At 29.3% G+C, this 16,922-nt stretch overlaps 1 protein-coding gene across 1 annotated transcript; it reads left to right on the top strand.

Moving 5' to 3' along the window:
* The first annotated feature begins 9,069 nt into the window (after positions 1-9,069).
* LOC113860165 (EPIDERMAL PATTERNING FACTOR-like protein 2) lies at positions 9,070-9,655 on the top strand. Its single transcript, XM_027492832.1, has 3 exons — positions 9,070-9,178; positions 9,268-9,302; positions 9,410-9,655. Exons 1-3 carry the CDS (start codon positions 9,070-9,072, stop codon positions 9,653-9,655), a joined length of 390 nt encoding a protein of 129 aa, XP_027348633.1.
* Positions 9,656-16,922: the final 7,267 nt, after the last annotated feature.

Genomic DNA, 16,922 nt, shown 5'->3' with positions numbered 1-16,922 from the left:
AAAAAAAATGGCACAACAATGATACTTAATCTATCACGACTTTACACGCATGGCAAAAAAACACATTTAAATGACACCCATACTGTATTTTTTGTTTAAATACTTATTCATTTTTTAAAGTTAAATCCATATATATATTTTGTAAATAATAATAAAAAGAAATAATGCACTCACTCTTACAATAATTTTTATTTATATCATATATTTTATTTATTTAATTATCTTTCTTTCTAAAAAAATTTTCAGTTAATAATATTTGTATTTATTTCTTAACGTTATAAATATTAGTCTTTTACATATATTAATATTAATGTTAATGATAAGATAAGTAGAATAATGTTTAAAATTTAAAATTCTTATTATAATATGAATCAAACTTTATTGCTTTCATTTTAATCATTCATTTACTATGTTAATTGGTTATTATTATTTTACCTTTTTATCCTTAATATTGGTTTTTGTCTGTAGAAAGTAGATATAATTTAATTTAGACTCTTCTATTATAAATTATAGTTTCTTTTAAACATTATAACATAATAAAATAATGTACTTAGATCAATTTATAATACTAACATATAATTTTTCTTTCATCATGTATTATAAATTGATAAAACCTACATGTACCTATGCTACCTAGATTTTATGCGATATTTATTTATAATATTCTATTTTTAATCAATTAGATAATTATTTTAACAATTAATTAAAATATATTCCTTTTTTAAATTACCATATTACTAATTGATCAATTAAATTAAATTAAATTTATTTTATTATCAAACAAATTTATAATGTTAATATGTAATTACTCTACTTTTATACGTTATGAATTGTCAAAACTTATGTATACTAATGTTACTTTATCTTTTATACGCCATCAATGTACTTGAAAATTCAACTTTATTTATGAAATTAACAAATTAAATTATTGTTTTATTCAATTAAAATTTATCATCTATAATATTCTTCAATTAAATTATTAAATAATATAAATTTTTAAGACTCATCATATTTATCTCTAATTAATTATATCACTAGTTTAAGTATATTTTCAATAATTTTATTTTAATGATTAATAAAAAACGCACTTTTCCAAGTATTTCTCTATTTTTATTATAAAAAATAATTTATTTACTTACTTATTAATTAATTAAATTAAATTAAAAAAATTATTTAATTAACACAGTGATTCGTAACGTTATTATGTACCATCTTTATATTTATATGTTTTAAATTAGTAAGACTATTATATACCAGTGATATCTTGGGTCTTGTGCAATATAAACATGTAATAATTTTTATTTTTTATTAAATAATTATCTTCATTAATTAATTTAAATATTTATTCCTTTTATTAAATGAATATAATTTCATATTTTAAATTTTTTAAGTCAAATTCTTAATTTTGTTAAATTAAATAACTAAACATTTAATTACTTAATTTTATTTCTTTATTTTATTATACATTTTTTTGGAACATTGATATGTAATTTATATTGCCTTCAGTTGTCCAATAAATTATAAGAGATTGATGTATATTATATGTTATCTTAAATTTTCTTTCAGTGTAAATCTTTAAATTGAAGTATAAATTCAAATAGGCAAAATTAGTCTTTCTGTCCCTTAACTTTAAGATAAAATTTGATTTCATCTTCTAACATTTTTTTATTCACTTTATTTCTTTAAATTTTACAAAAGTTTCAAATAGGTCTTTTCCTGTTAAAAACCCTAACTCCATTAAAAAAATTTAAAAAATTTGTATTTACGCTATGTGTATTGTTGTGCGGTATTGTTCATTGTCTTCCTCAGATCTCTGACCTTATTTCCGGCACATCTTCCACTTCCTCCTCTCTTTCATCTTAATCTTCTTATACTTAAAATTCATGATTCCAAACACCCACCCACAAATTCCAAACCATAAACAACGTAACTTTTTAAATACTTGTTTCCAATCTTTGGCAAATCTAAACGAAAAACATCCATATTTCCCAGTTTTCATTTTATAGATTTTTCATGCTACTCTGACTTCTAAAGCCTTACTAACAAAAATATCGTGTTCTAGAATCTCAATGCACAATCTAAAAATAAGGTTCTTTCGCGTTTAAATCTGTCAAAGATGGAAAATAGATATTTAGAAAGTTGATTTGTTTATGATTTGAGATTTGGAGGTGGATGATTAGTGTTAGTAGCAAGAAGATGAAGTTTTGAGTAAAAGAAGACGAAAATGAAAGGTAAAAGGAATAGAAAGCATATAGAGCCTATAAACTGTTAATTTAATAATTGAAAGAGAAAAACTAAATTTGTTCCACTTAATCATTTGTCTCATTTTAACATACAGATCCATTAATTAAAAGTGATATGATCACCTATAATATAATTAATTATAGTATGTTTAAGAGTTGTCAATTCTAAACATATAAATATAGCGTAATAAAATAAATATCAATCAAGAAAAAAAATGAAATTATCATTAATCACAAGATCTCATAGAATCATGCAAAGATTTCATCATAACCCCAGCTATGGATTTAGCTAAACATAATATAATAGAAAACACAAACAACAAAAAACAATCCATAATTATTTAAAAAGTAAATTCAAACTAGAAAAGTTTCTAATAAAGAAGAGACGAAAAAAGCTCTTGATCCTAAGATATACTCCTAAAGCTCTAATAGTCATTAACGACTGGTCAAAACCAAGATTAAAGGTGTTAAAAAGAAAAGATGCCTAAGTCACCACCTATGAAGTCTTGGGATTCAAAACCCTATTGTTTCTTCAAAATCCTATAATATTTGTAAACAAAAAAAACTTTGCTATGTCTATAGGTACGCGGATACGTTAATGGGTGCGGAAAAAGGTAGATTTTAGGGGAAAAATTAGTTTAGGTTTTGTTTTGAGCCCAAAATCCTGACCCGTCTCTTTCTCCCAACATTTTCGTAATCCACCTTCCAGGTTCTAGCCTCCTACATGCCCACAGCACCTCCATCTAACCTTCAACCTTTGCAAAACGCCATCCATCCTCCAACCTCCACACACCACCTTTATCCTCAACGTGCAGCGGTGATTGTGCAACGATCAACAACAGCTATGACCAGTGTCCAACAACCTCCAACTTGTGCACACCACCTCCATCCAACCTCCAACCTCTACATATCACCTTCATCCTTAGTTGTGATTCACCTCTGCTCTTTATCTCTACTTCATCTCTACTCCCAATCTTTGCTCCAAGGTAAATTTCAAATCTGTGATTAATTTCGTGTGTAACACTAAACTTAATTTGAAATATGAAATAAATTAGTGAGTCAAGTTTATTAATTTATTTTGTAACAAATGCAATTATAATATTCTAGTAATGGGTCTGGTAGTGGTTTTAGGACATCTTTGACCAGTAAATTTTTCACGGGATCAATTGAGGGAGAAAATCCTCTTTGGGGTTATGTAACTTTACTACAAAGTAAAAAAAATGGTAAAGAAAATGTAAGTTGCCGTTGCAACTTTTGTCAAGGAACCTACAAGAGTTCTTATTTTAGAGTGAAATCTCATTTATTGAAAGAAAGGACACTCGGTATAACTATTTGTTTATCTATGTTAGATGAATATTTGCAAGAGATGAAACAACTTGAAAGAGAGACTAGTAAAAAAATCAAAGTTTGTGGAAGTTCCTTTGCCCATTGAAATTACAAGTTCAAACCCCTTATAGCTGATAGGAGCAAGAGAAGAAAAAGAACTAAAAGGCCATTAGGAAGGGCATTTGATAATGAGGCAAGAGACCATTTATCATGTAAAATAGCTAGAATGTTTTATTTTTCTAGTTTAACATTCAATTTTGTAAGAAATCCTTATTTTATTAGTGAATTCGCATATGCTACAAACACTTCTACTTTGGAATTTCTTCCTCTTTCTTATAATGCTATAAGGACTAGTATGTTGCAAAGAGAAAAGACTCACATTCTAAGGTTACTTCAACCTATAAAAGATACTTGGTCAGAAAAGGGTATAAGTATAGTAACTGATGGTTGGACTGATGCACAAAGAAGACCATTGATCAACTTTATGGCAGCTTTGGGCTTGGAACCTATGTTCTTGAAAGCTATTGATGGTTCAAGTGAATATAAGGACAAACATTATATTGCTAATTTAATTTTGTCTACTATTGATGAGGTTGGATCACAAAATGTTAATCAAGTCATTACTAATAGTGCTCCTGTTTGCAAGGTAGCTAGATCAACTATTGAATCTATCCATCCTCATATTTTTGGATACTATGTGTTGTACACACTTTAAATCTTGCCTTCAAAAACATTTGTGCACCAAAAAATACGCCAACTAATGAGGTTGTTTATAGTGAGTGTAATTGAATTTGTAATGTTGTTGATTATGCTTATTTTATTAAAAATTTTATAATGAATCATTCTACGAGACTAGCCATGTTTAATCAATTTGTGCATTTGAAGATACTTGCAATTGTTGAGATTAGATTTGCCTCAACCATTACTATGTTTAAAAGAATGAGAACTCTTAAGCATGATCTTCAATATATTGTTATTAGTGAAGAATGGTCTCACTATAAGGAGGATGGTGTTAAAAGGGCTGCAATTGTGAAAGAAACAATTTTAAATGATAGATGGTGAGATAAAGTTGATTATGTTTTAAGTTTTACAAAGCCTATTTATGATATGCTAAGTTCTTGTGATACTAATAATTCAAGTCTTCAATTAGTTTATATGAAATAGGATTCTATGATTGAGGAAGTGAAGTTAGTAATATATCAACAAAAGGGTAAGGAGTTAAATTAACATTCATCCTTAATTGATAGATGGACTAAAAGTTACACACTTCTTCATTGTTTGGCTCATTCACCCAATCCTTGATAAAATTTAATTAATTTACTCCTTTTATTTTATTTACTTTTTCTTTCAAGTTTCAATTGACTTATTTATATACTTTATAATTTGCATAGTAAGTATTATTGTAGACAATGGCTTGAGGAAGCTTCAATTCAAGTTCCACAACATAAGGATAATGAGGTTTGCATAGAGAGAAATAAATGCTTAAGAAGTTACTTTTCAAATTTGAAAGAAAGGTTAGAGGCAACTACCGAGTTTGTTAAACTCTCAAGTGCTTTTGAAAAGCTTGGCCAATTTAATTCTTTGCAAGATAGGTGAAACATAAAATCAAAAGAATGGTGGGTTATGTATGAAGTTGCAATTTTCAAATTTAAGTTCATTGTCTTGAAGCTTCTTTCACAACCATGTTCTTCTTATTGTTGTGAAAGAAATTGGAGCATTTATTCCATTATCCACTCTTTGAAAAGAAATTGGCTTAATCCTAGAAGAGTTAAAGACTTAGTATTTGTACACACAAATCTTTATTTTCTCTAAAAAAAAAAAAGTAAGAATTATACTAAGGGTGAGACTAGAATGTGAGATATTGGTGGGAGATGAATGAGATCTACTTGAATGTGTCAGAATTCTTGAAATTACTAGTCTTTCTCTTGATAAATCAAATTTAGAGGCGATTATTTTTACTGGTGATAGAGAAGAAAATAATAAGATTGACACTATTAAAATTTAATTTTCTTAATTATGCTTTAGTATTGTTATATCAAACGATTTAAATATTGTAATTTTATATTGTAAAATGTTTTATTATCTTTGTGTACATATGCTTCTTTTATGTTATATAATATATGATATATTAAAATTTGTGTGCTTTTATTTTATATATATTTTTATTTTTTTAATCTACTTACTCATATCTTATTTTTTTAGAAAATGCTTATCTTGTATCCGTATCAGGTACCGCTACCGTACTCGTATTCACGCAACATAGCATTTATCATGACTCATTTGTAAGTTTAGAAACAAAATTAATTATATCATCAAACTATTAAATATTTTGGCACAAATTTCAAATTATGTTTATATATTTAAACTTGAGTATAAAGCTTTTAACAATATCCAGATTCTCTCCTGTAAAAGTGTGATTTAGATGTCTAGTTTTATTTTGTTTAAACAACTTTAGATTCATTTAAACGAATCTTTAAACTGCACCCCAAATTTCAGTAAAATTGAACTTAAATAAATTTTACTTAAACTTACTTAAACTTCTATAGAGAGAGCGTGTTCTTGGAGACGACAGAAGAAGGGTGTGTTATTGATCTGTTCTATGACTAAGGCATAGATTTGGATTTTCTTTGGTAACCCTGGAATTAGCTCCATGCGCTCATTGTTTTCTGAGTCCTTCGACCACCGTCATTCTGTTGTTCTTAGTTGAGAATGATTGGAGGTGGGTAGAGTGAGCTAAAAATTTGCGGCACATTCGTTTGAATGGAATTAAACATCGAATAAAAGTGAAGTGATTGAAGTGGAATTGGTTGAGAGTTTGTAATTGCTTTATAATTTTTAGGGATGAACGAGAGAGTTTGTGCGTAATAAGGAAGGGGTTTGTGCCCATGGCCAACACAAAAGTATGAATGATTGTGGCACCACACGAATGGACCGTTCGAATTTTTTATTTTAATTTTTCGGCAGATGCTAAGTTGATATGTTTGGGGAGGGTCTACTTTATGAGAGTGATGCATTTATGGCTACAGCTGTGTTTCCGGCAAACTCAAAAGAAGTAAGTTTTAGTATCGATAGAAATTAAAATTAGACGTCTACTTTGCGCTCAAAGGAGAGAATCTAAATCTCTTTTAACATATATCTAACAACTACAAGTACTAGTAAATTCGACGACCAATAACATTAAAGTAATTGTGGATTCATATCCATAAATGTGAAACCAAAACATGTATTAAATAATTTTGTAAAAATCAGCTTAGTAATTAGGAAAAAAAATTAGCTAATTAAATTTATTGCTTCAAAATGTAAAATGAGTTTGTTTATTTGGTTGCTTGCTGGTTTTGCTAGTTGCATTTGATGTTAAGTAATTGAGAGCTACTGCTATCGAGTTTCCTATGGCATGACCTGTCGCTAGAAGTTCACGTGCTTATTATTTTAGCACAGCATTTGGACATTATTCATTGATAGATTTGGCACGTGAATAAGAGAAATTGTATTGGTACAAAAATTTAAATTAAAAATAATATAGCAAAGAGAATGATTATAAAAACGAGAGAGAGAGAGAATGAGCAAGGTAAGATGATTAATATGTGCAAGAAAAAATAATTATAAAATATGCTGTACGAATAAATGATTTCATATATTTATAGTACAGCAATGTATAACAAAACAAGTCACTAAACAGGAGAAGTGATAAAAATCCCATCAATGAAATAAGATGTATCAATCAAACGTCTTTTATTTTTTAACTGACGAAATTGTTCCAAGTGTATGATAATGCAACATTCATATACTTTTTGGCATGTAATGAAAGATGGAAAATTAGTAGAGTCAGGAAGGTATGAGGGCCTCATAGCATGTCTCAATTGTGACCTTATTCAACAGTAAAATAAATAAATCCACGCCAAGAAGATTATTCTGTTGCCATGGATTTATTTGCTTTACTATTGAACTTTCACAATTGGGACATGATATGAGGCCATTGTCCCTTCCTGACTCCACTAATTTTCCATCTTCCATTAGCTGCCAAAACATATATTAACTTTGCGTTGTCAAACACTTGTAGTAATTTTATCACTAAAAGAAAAGTGATGGGTAACTTCCTAATATCAGAGGACCCATCTAGCTTCTGAGGCCCCAATACAGTTTTTCAAGTAAGCTAAATTTCTCTATTTATTTTTCACTTAAATATGTTCCAAATTTTGAGACTTAATTAGTTCATCATAGGTTGCAAGCCTAGTTCTAGTTTCAGAACATGACTCAGAAAATATGGCACCATTGGCAAGCACTCTTGAATAAACTCACATTTCTCACATACTGAATTTTATTTTTTCTTTTGCCACTTATCACATATAGCTCCTCATTTTATTTTATTTTTTGTATGTTGGATATCTTTTCAAAATAAAAATATGATTAAGAACAATAACTTTATGTGCATATGTAATTTTCTGTCAATTTTCCTTCATTCACCAAAAATGGACAAAATGACAAAAGAAAATACAAGTGAGGGAAAGGTGTAATGTAAACATGGGTTTGCGACTGTGCCATGTTATTCAGTCTCAAGGTATGACTATATGAACACAACACGGGGGACGCATACCTGAAAAGTGAACCTTAGATCATACTATCAGATTTACCAAACACCAACCAAAAATAGAAGTGTGATTGTCATTATCTCATGTGATAGCATAATTGTAGATTGAAAATATAATACCGCAGTAATGAGCAATAGATTAAGTTATGTATGTTCAATAACTTTGTCAGACAGAGAAAGAGAGAGAAGGATATGTGCCGTGATAAGGTGGGACTGCAACGATTGCATACTACAAGAAACCCAAAAAAAGTGTACAACACCCCATTCCCACTATATATTATAACCCAAGTAAAAAAAAATAACGATGTACCAAAAACTATATTTATATTACTAATGTTAGTGTGTGCATGTATATATAAGAAACGAAGAACCCAAAATCCACAGCTGTAAATGCATGTCCTTTAGTGGGAACTTGTCCCTCATATCTGGTGAAAATTGTGGCGTTTTGCTGTTTCTGGTCTTGTTTGTCTTTCATGTCATCTACTTGCGGTTCTCAGGGTTCTGATCCTTCTTCTTTAGAACAATTATTATATAATCTTGGTTTGTTGTATGAGTAGGGGCTCGCCAACCGAAGGAGAAGTGTTTCCCTTTTCGGGGCTCCTTCTTTTCTTGCACCTCTGCATTTTTCTCATTTGTCTTTCCATGTTCCATCACTTCAACAATATAAACAAATCCTAGCAAAATATTACTTGCTAGTTGTTATGGTATCATTCAGTTACTACTCATGTTTGCTACATCCCATTTCGTCTATTTCTTCAGTTACTAAATCCTATTTGTATTATCTCTAGTCTTATCCTCCTCTCTCTTCTTTCCCCATTGGAACCAAAATTTCATATTCTTTAGACTTCTCTCTCATCCATCACCTTCCCACACTTGCAAAAGTTTCATTCTTCCCCTAGTGTTCTCATTAAAATGGGGTTGGACCACCGTGTCATTTATGGTCAAAGGCTTGGCTTCATTTGCATTTCTCTTTTGTTTCTGATTATTTCAAGCTGGATCCAAAAGGGGCTTGTTGTTGAAGGTAAATGAGCAATTTTTAAAGCTGCCAGCTGCTACTTAAGTAGAAACAAACTAGAGCTAACGTTGATATTCTTCTCTATGTTCTAACAGGTAGAAAGACTCAAAAACAAAACGATTTTGACCAGGTAAAATTTGGCTTCTTTGTAATAGTATGTGTTCCTTTCTCTTTTGATTTGCTTAAGATAGACAAGAGAACACAAATTTTTACATGGAATTATGATGGTTTGTGCAGACAATAGTTGAGGATAAAACTATCCTGAGGTCACAAATAGGTTCAAGGCCACCAAAATGTGAGAGAAGGTGTAGATCATGCGGACACTGTGAGGCTATTCAGGTACCTACAAACCCCCAAGCCCAGAAGGGAAAGATAAACTCACCCAAGTTCTCTACAATTGCTTATGCCAGGGTAGATGGAAATTCCAACTACAAACCCATGAGTTGGAAGTGCAAATGTGGGAACCTCATTTTCAACCCTTAATCCGATTTACCACAATTTAGTTATTTTTACATAATCAAGGATACCAATTTGTCAATTCTGTACATGGATATACACTATTAAGTGATTCTTTCTTCTTTTTCTTTCCTACTGTTGTCCTCACTGTGAGGAACAAGCTTTCATCTAATGTATGTTGTACCTTACATCCAACATGCAGCTCGCAGTGTGCTATTTTACTGCTTTTGCTTCTGTTCTAATCATTAAATCGATCGACGGCAGCTTTGACTCTTTCGAATAGTTGTTTTCGGAAATTATGAGTCATAATTTATTTTATCAACCTGCATAGATCAACATGGTTGCTTTATGTTGTTCAATATTTCTAACATTTTGGGTACTCTTGAAATGCAAATGGAGAAGAGTGATGATTTCTCTCATTTTCATTTCTTTGTTTGAATATAAAATAATATAGGTGAACAAAAACATTAATGCCGCTAACATCCTCGGAAACTATCAACAGAGAAGTGATGAGAAGTCTGCTACTAGCATTCTGCTTTAGAATAAAAGGAAAATTTAATACAAGAGATCGTTATAAATTGAAATTTAAAAAGGATTCACTAACATGGCCCAAGCACCAAGAAAATAGAGAGAGAAAATTTTAAATTTAATTAACTTTTTTATATAAAAGCAAAAAAAAAATATCATTGTTTGGTTGTTTTATGTGAAATTTGAAAATGTTATATACTAAATTTTTGAAAGAATTACAGAAAAATAAAAATTTTAAAATCGTCATTAGAATTTGTATATAAAATTAGTTCATTTTATGAATGAAAATTTTTTAATTTAACTAATTTTTATTCATATAGCGATTTTTGAGTTCTAATTTTTGATAAATTTTTTAAAAAAAATTATATTTCGGGGTATAAAATTTTCAAATTCTATGTAAAAGAAAATTTTCTTCGTTGTTCGTATATTTTTCTGTTTTCTTTCAACGCATCCATACAGACTATCATATAATGCATGGCATGACCATGAGGTTAAAATCTAGTATCAGTACACTTAATTTTTGAAAATACAATGCCATGCCCTGCAGTACTCTCTTGTTTTTAGTTTTGTGTTTCTGATTGAGAAATTTTGCTGTCAGTACTTTCTGATTGCAGCCACCCCCTGCAATGTGCAATCAGAGGAAGCAACAAATAAAAAATTGACTTGCTAACCTTTGATTGTCCTCTTGATTTTCGTCTTTTATACATCCTTCCCAAACGTGAAAGAGATTGATTACTTGTTATCAGTTGTCTGAGTTGCTTCCATTTAGTTTGTTCATCTACACTGTCACATGCCGTTGAAATAGAACGGATAATGTATTTACCTTGTGGACCCTCACTACCTTGAAGAAATTTTTACATGAAATATTTATAGGCCACAAGTTTATTTTTTAAATATTTATATAAATTGATCCCCTCCCCCCTCCAACACACAAAAAAAAGTTGCGAAGCAATTTTTTTTCCTGGATGCTATGTAACAATTTTGGTGGGTAGAAAATGATTAAGCTGTAAATGTTTTAACCAATGCAATGGGACCATTGACACTATTCTGTGAGGTGCGTAACACGTCGAAGCTATTTAAGGCATGGTGATATAGCAACATAGGCTGGCTTATAGACTTCAGGCACCTGATCACTGATCACTGAAAGGAAACAGAGGATCTCCTCAAAGCAACCTAAGACTAGTGATATTCACAGTTAAATTTTTCCAATGGTATTAGACATTGGCTGCAGCTTTTCCAATAACGTGCTAGTGAACCTTGTGTGTACGTTATTAATGATGCTTATTATTGGAACTAAACCCAAGTTCTGAGATTTCTACCACTCAAAAATGACTAATCGATAACGAGTCAGGTGATGTAATATAGTTACCATCTTGTCTTCTATGCCGTTGATCGTTGATCGTTGATCGTATCGTTGCATCAACTGTATGAACTATAGCTTCCATCTTGTCCTCACGATTTTGGTGTTGAAACGATTGAATAGGTCGGGCTCCCTTAACTATAAATGTTTGACTTTAAATGAAAATTAAAAAAAAATAGTAAGTGTTTAAAAATACATTATAAATTCTTATTAAAAATTATAAATTTAATATATTAATAATATTCAAATTTATGATTTTTAATAAAAAAAGTTATTATTATTATTTAATATTTATTATTAAGTATACATTATAAAAATAAAAATGATGAAAAAGTGGATGGGATACTACGATACCATACGGAATGACAGATTGAAAATCTTGTGTAGAGAAGACTAAACAAGAGTAGTTATACAATGCCTTATGTACGAAATTCGCTTTCTTTCTTTTCTTTTAAATAGGAATAATAACAGCTCCGCCAATCAATTCGTGTTAGGTTTCATCGTAAAACAGTGAAATTAAATGTTAAGTTATTATCCTTAATGTTGATTTTTTATTTCGGCTTTATCAAGAAAATTAATAATTAGATTTATAGTTTAGAGTGTTGTCCTTAAAAAAATGAATAAATTTTTAATCTAACCTAAGTGCCTATTTAATAATTTTCTTAATACTAAAGTTTACTGATAATAATGATGATAAATATATTTAAAATAAGTCAGAGAATTTCTTTTGATAAGTTATATTACAAAATTTATTAAAATAAATTATAAAAATTTATTTTTATGTTATTCGTTATTTTTTTTGAACACATCTTAAATCTTTATTTTAGTCACTAAAATTGTAAATTTTTATCATTTTAATCCTCAATTTTATAAAATTCTTACTTTAATTTTAAATTTTACAAAAATAATTTATTTAATTATTTTTATTTATTTTATTAATATTTTGTATTTAAAACTTAAAAAATATTATTTTGTAAGGCAAAAAAATTAAGTAGAAATTTTTATAAAATTAGTATTGAAGTTACTGATGTTCACAATCTATAGATAATAGAATGGGAATTCATTCAAGTGTTATGCATGCTGCAATTTATTTGGTTAATTCGTTGATCTTTTCCTTCACTTAATTATATATTACAGTTTAAAAATAATTTAAATTATTTATTGATTAATTAAATTATATTAAAAAATTTAAGTAATTAATAATTAAAATGTAGTTTTATTTATTTTAAAATAAATTTAGATAAACTTGAAAGTTATCATTTTTTTAACTATGATAATTAATTATAATACTTTTAGGCTAGTGCACTTGCCAACTCAACTTAATGTGGATCAGACCTGTTTTTTTTCCAATATTATTTAAAGGGAAAGCTGAAAATAATTTCAGTGATTTTCTCATGATCAAAGATAGTAGCCACAAAACATTAAAAGGCATATTGTAAAAGCTTTTCTTTTCCGCCCCAAAACTTAAACAAAGAACCCTCTAAATAGTGTATGGCCTTCAAAATGAGGGAGGCAAACGTGAATAATTCTTTTCATAGTAAAAATTGTGGTTCAAACCTTTTGGGTAATTTCTAGTCTTATTTTATGAGTATCCCTCGCAATAATTGGTTGTATAGTGCAAATTGATATCGGAACTGATTGATTTATGCAGACACTTTTTCCTTTTGCACAAATATGATCAACAGCAGTATTAATATTGAAAACTTCATTTGTCATGAAGTAAATCAGAACCCTGTGTAGCATAGCTTCCTTTCTGTGAGCGTAACTTAATGAAAAAGCAACTTCGACACAGGTCAATGCTAAATGCTACATTTCAGTAACTATAAATAGGTATGGTTCGAGTGACACCAGCAACTTGAAATAAACTAAATTAATTTATTACAGCACATGACATGTTGGTGGATTATTTAAAAAAATTTCACTGCCACATTTCATGTATAATCGATATTTGTTTAAATTTTCATCGTTGATGATTAGACAACTAAGGACCACATAAAAGACTAACAATTTGACAAAAAGGAAGCAAACCATTCAAAGAATCATGATAAAATCGTCATGAATGTATGAGTTTTGTTAACCGATACTCTTACATTACTGCTAAGGAAATAAAAAATAAAATATTAAAATTACATTAGACTACATTAAAAATTATAAAAGGACGTGCATTAATAACATTTTTAAACTACTTTTTTCACTTTGATTCCTTAATAGGTGTCCTAGCTTATTAGAATTTGCCTGGAAAATCATTACAAACTAGGTGAAAATGACTTGGGAAAGAACAGAGCCTTTACGTTAAAAGTGAATATAGAAATAAAAAAACATATTCTGTTATCCTTGAATTGTAACACTCAAAGTTAATAACCTTAATGTAGGGTCACTAAGTGAATATCATGGATCAAACAAGGGGAAGAAGAATATGAGAGTACAGTGGGTGGCAGAAGTCACGTGAGGCAATGAGAAATGGGAGCCCCCATGAAGATGGTATGTAATAGTATCCTTCCTAGACTCAAAAAGATAAAAGAGAATGTTGGTGCAAAGGTCAAGACAGACTCCACTGAAAAGCTGAAGAAGAGGGACCACATCAAGAAAAAGGGATTCTGATTCTTTTTCTCTCATGCCTTTTACTTCAAGTTTTTTTGTGCTGTAAATATCAGCAACACGGTTTTGAGGTTGCCCCATCCCTGTGGCTTCGAAAAACTGCACTGCACATCACAAAACAAGTCATCCTCTAGTTCCAATCTGATGCTGATGGGCCTCATGAACCTGAAGCATCACTCAGTGATAAAGCCACATGATTGTATAACGCCTTTGTCAGGCGTTTTCGCCACCCTCTTCCCTATTCATTTTTATGCATTTTGGCCACTCTTGGGCCTAAAGCCTCTGTTGGCAATTGTATCTGCCAAATGCCAACACCACTTTACCCAGTACCCAATGGGCTTTCCCTTACCACAGATTTTTCCGTTATTTTCTTTAATATCCTATTTACTAACTTGGGAATTTTTTTTATACCTAGCATATAGATAATTGGTAAAGAAGGATTTTTTTGAACATGTTAAAATATTAATGTGTTTACCTATGTTTAAAGGAAAAATAATAACAATACAAGATAGAAAGACATTCAATGTCATAGTGAAAAGCTTAGAGGATGCACATAGCAACCCAAGCCAGGTTGCTAATTTTAGGACATGCAGAGTTGAAGAAAGGTGTGGGAGAAAGTGATTCAAGAAAAGCTAGAAATTATTGCTCCCTTGCTTTATTGGGAGGGGGAAAAGTTGAAGAAAATTCATGACTAGCTACCTCGTAACAAATGGTGCACCTTCTAACCTCACCAGGGTAAAATTTTAAGCGAAATATAAGCCACAGATACAAGATGTCTACAGTGTCAGCCTCAATCATTGTTCTGCGAGTGAGATTAAAAAAAAAAAAACACTGTTTTGCAAGCTGTGTTAGTCTGGGAAAATTATGTCATGGCAAAAATCACCATGTTTTGCAAGCTTCCCTAATCTGTTTATTATGGTCCTAGCTTGACTTGTAAACCCAGGATAAGTAAAAACTAAAAGCTGATCAGGTGTGTTTGGAACTTTCGGAGGAAAAGAGAGGGCAGAACAAGTTTTTTTTTATTTTAATCAATATTCTTTAATTCTATGTTTTTATAAAATAAATGGCATAAAATGATAAATTAGTATAAATTTAATGTATTAATCTTTTATTTACTTTAATAAATATTATATCTTTTAAATTTTAAAAAAATATTTGTGCTCTTTCTTTTCTTTGAAAACTTAACTTCCAAACATATTCTAAGGAAAAAAAGATAAAGGCTAAAATTCTAAGACATACTACCAAAAATTTTCTGGGATCGACACAAACTGAACTTAGATTCTTAACAGCTAATATATGTCTTTATCTGTGTTAGTTCTCAGATAAGTTAACAGTGACAGTAGAACACTACCATAAAATCATCGTGTTCGCATCACAATTTGCACTTTCATATTATCCACACTAAGAAAAAACTTCTCAAAAGAATTGAATATCTTTCTTTTTGGTATAATGCCCAAGCCTAAAAAATTGAATATCTATATTGCCCCGGATCGATTTTGGGCCCCAAGCATAAAATACTAAGAACTGTAGCCTCCAACTAGCCCAATCAGCGTTATAGTCCTAACTTCTAACGTACCACTGTGGTGGGTATGAGGGACAAGTCCAGGACATATCAAAGAAATAGAGGATGCAACTCAGAGAGAAACATTGCGCCCGAAGAACAAGAAGGGAGTTAATTCTGTTTGAAAACATGTCAAAATATCTATAAACATAGAATTAATTAAAGATGGTTCTACAATCACTCAAATGCGGAACCAAATATGTTAGAAATCTTATAGTACTTTGTTAATCTGTGTATTTAGAAAATTGGTTAAGAGAATAAAAGTAAATTATTTTTTGTGTTAAAAATAATGTTGAGATGCTTTAAAAATTACATGAAAAATATATTAAAAATATCTTTTTATAAAATTTTATTTTCTAATTTCTGCCCACAAGTTATTGATTAGCATTTGCCAATTTTATCAATAAAGAGAAGGAACAAATAAGTATCAAATTTCAAGCAAGTCAACAATGCTAAAGCAAATGGAAGAACTCAAAATACCTTGTGAAAGCTTAGCAATATGGTTTAATTGAGAAGTCGAAAGCTTTGTTTAGTGTAAGCTATGGAATCTAGGTATCTATCTGTCCATGTGTAGATGTTAGTGATTCAAAGTTGAATTCGTAAAATGTTCCACGTCAAGTATTATGATAGTAGATTAATAATTCTTAAATAAATGATATTGTTACTTGTAAAATAAAATTTAAATTCAATATTTTTTATGGCCTCTCTAATTAAAATTATGCTTTAAATATAATGAAAATGTTACTTTAAAGGTTAATATTAGTTATAAACGTAAGATTTTAATTTTAATTAGAAAAATATCATAAAATATATTTAAAATATTACACTTAAATTTTGTCTTTATTTTTATCTTCTATAACATTTTACATATATACTTTTTCATAGAAAAAACTTAGTTGCAACTTGCAATTTGCTTATGTAATTTTAGTATTATATTTCAAGTAATATTAGAATTTTATCTTAATAACTTACGATTATTTTAAATATCAATTATTATTAGGCAAGTTATTAAAGGTAAGCTCTAATTTTTATTATAAATATATCAATATTACTTTTGAAAAAATTATATCTAAGTTTTATTCTCTCTAAACATTCATACATCCCTAAAATAAAAATTTAAATATTTATTTATTTCTATCATATTAACCATCTTATCTTATACTTGCCTTCTTTTTCTTCATATTAAAAAGAAATTATAATACCGTTTTGTGGTACATTTCATTAAAAAAATAATTAAGATCAACAAA

The sequence above is a fragment of the Abrus precatorius genome, unplaced genomic scaffold (assembly GCF_003935025.1).
Source record: "Abrus precatorius isolate BTA unplaced genomic scaffold, Abrus_2018 Scaffold2, whole genome shotgun sequence".
Taxonomy (NCBI): Eukaryota; Viridiplantae; Streptophyta; class Magnoliopsida; order Fabales; family Fabaceae; genus Abrus; species Abrus precatorius.
The sequence above is the reverse complement of the archived record's forward strand: the minus strand, read 5'-3'. Positions and strand labels throughout refer to the sequence as shown.

Bases quoted from the DNA above. Each gene is read 5' to 3' on its own strand.
- LOC113860165 (XM_027492832.1), top strand. From the start codon at position 9,070: ATGGGGTTGGACCACCGTGTCATTTATGGTCAAAGGCTTGGCTTCATT. The intron at 9,179-9,267 runs GTAAATGAGCAA...ATGTTCTAACAG, and splicing joins AAAGGGGCTTGTTGTTGAAG to GTAGAAAGACTCAAAAACAA. The intron at 9,303-9,409 runs GTAAAATTTGGC...TGGTTTGTGCAG, and splicing joins AACAAAACGATTTTGACCAG to ACAATAGTTGAGGATAAAAC.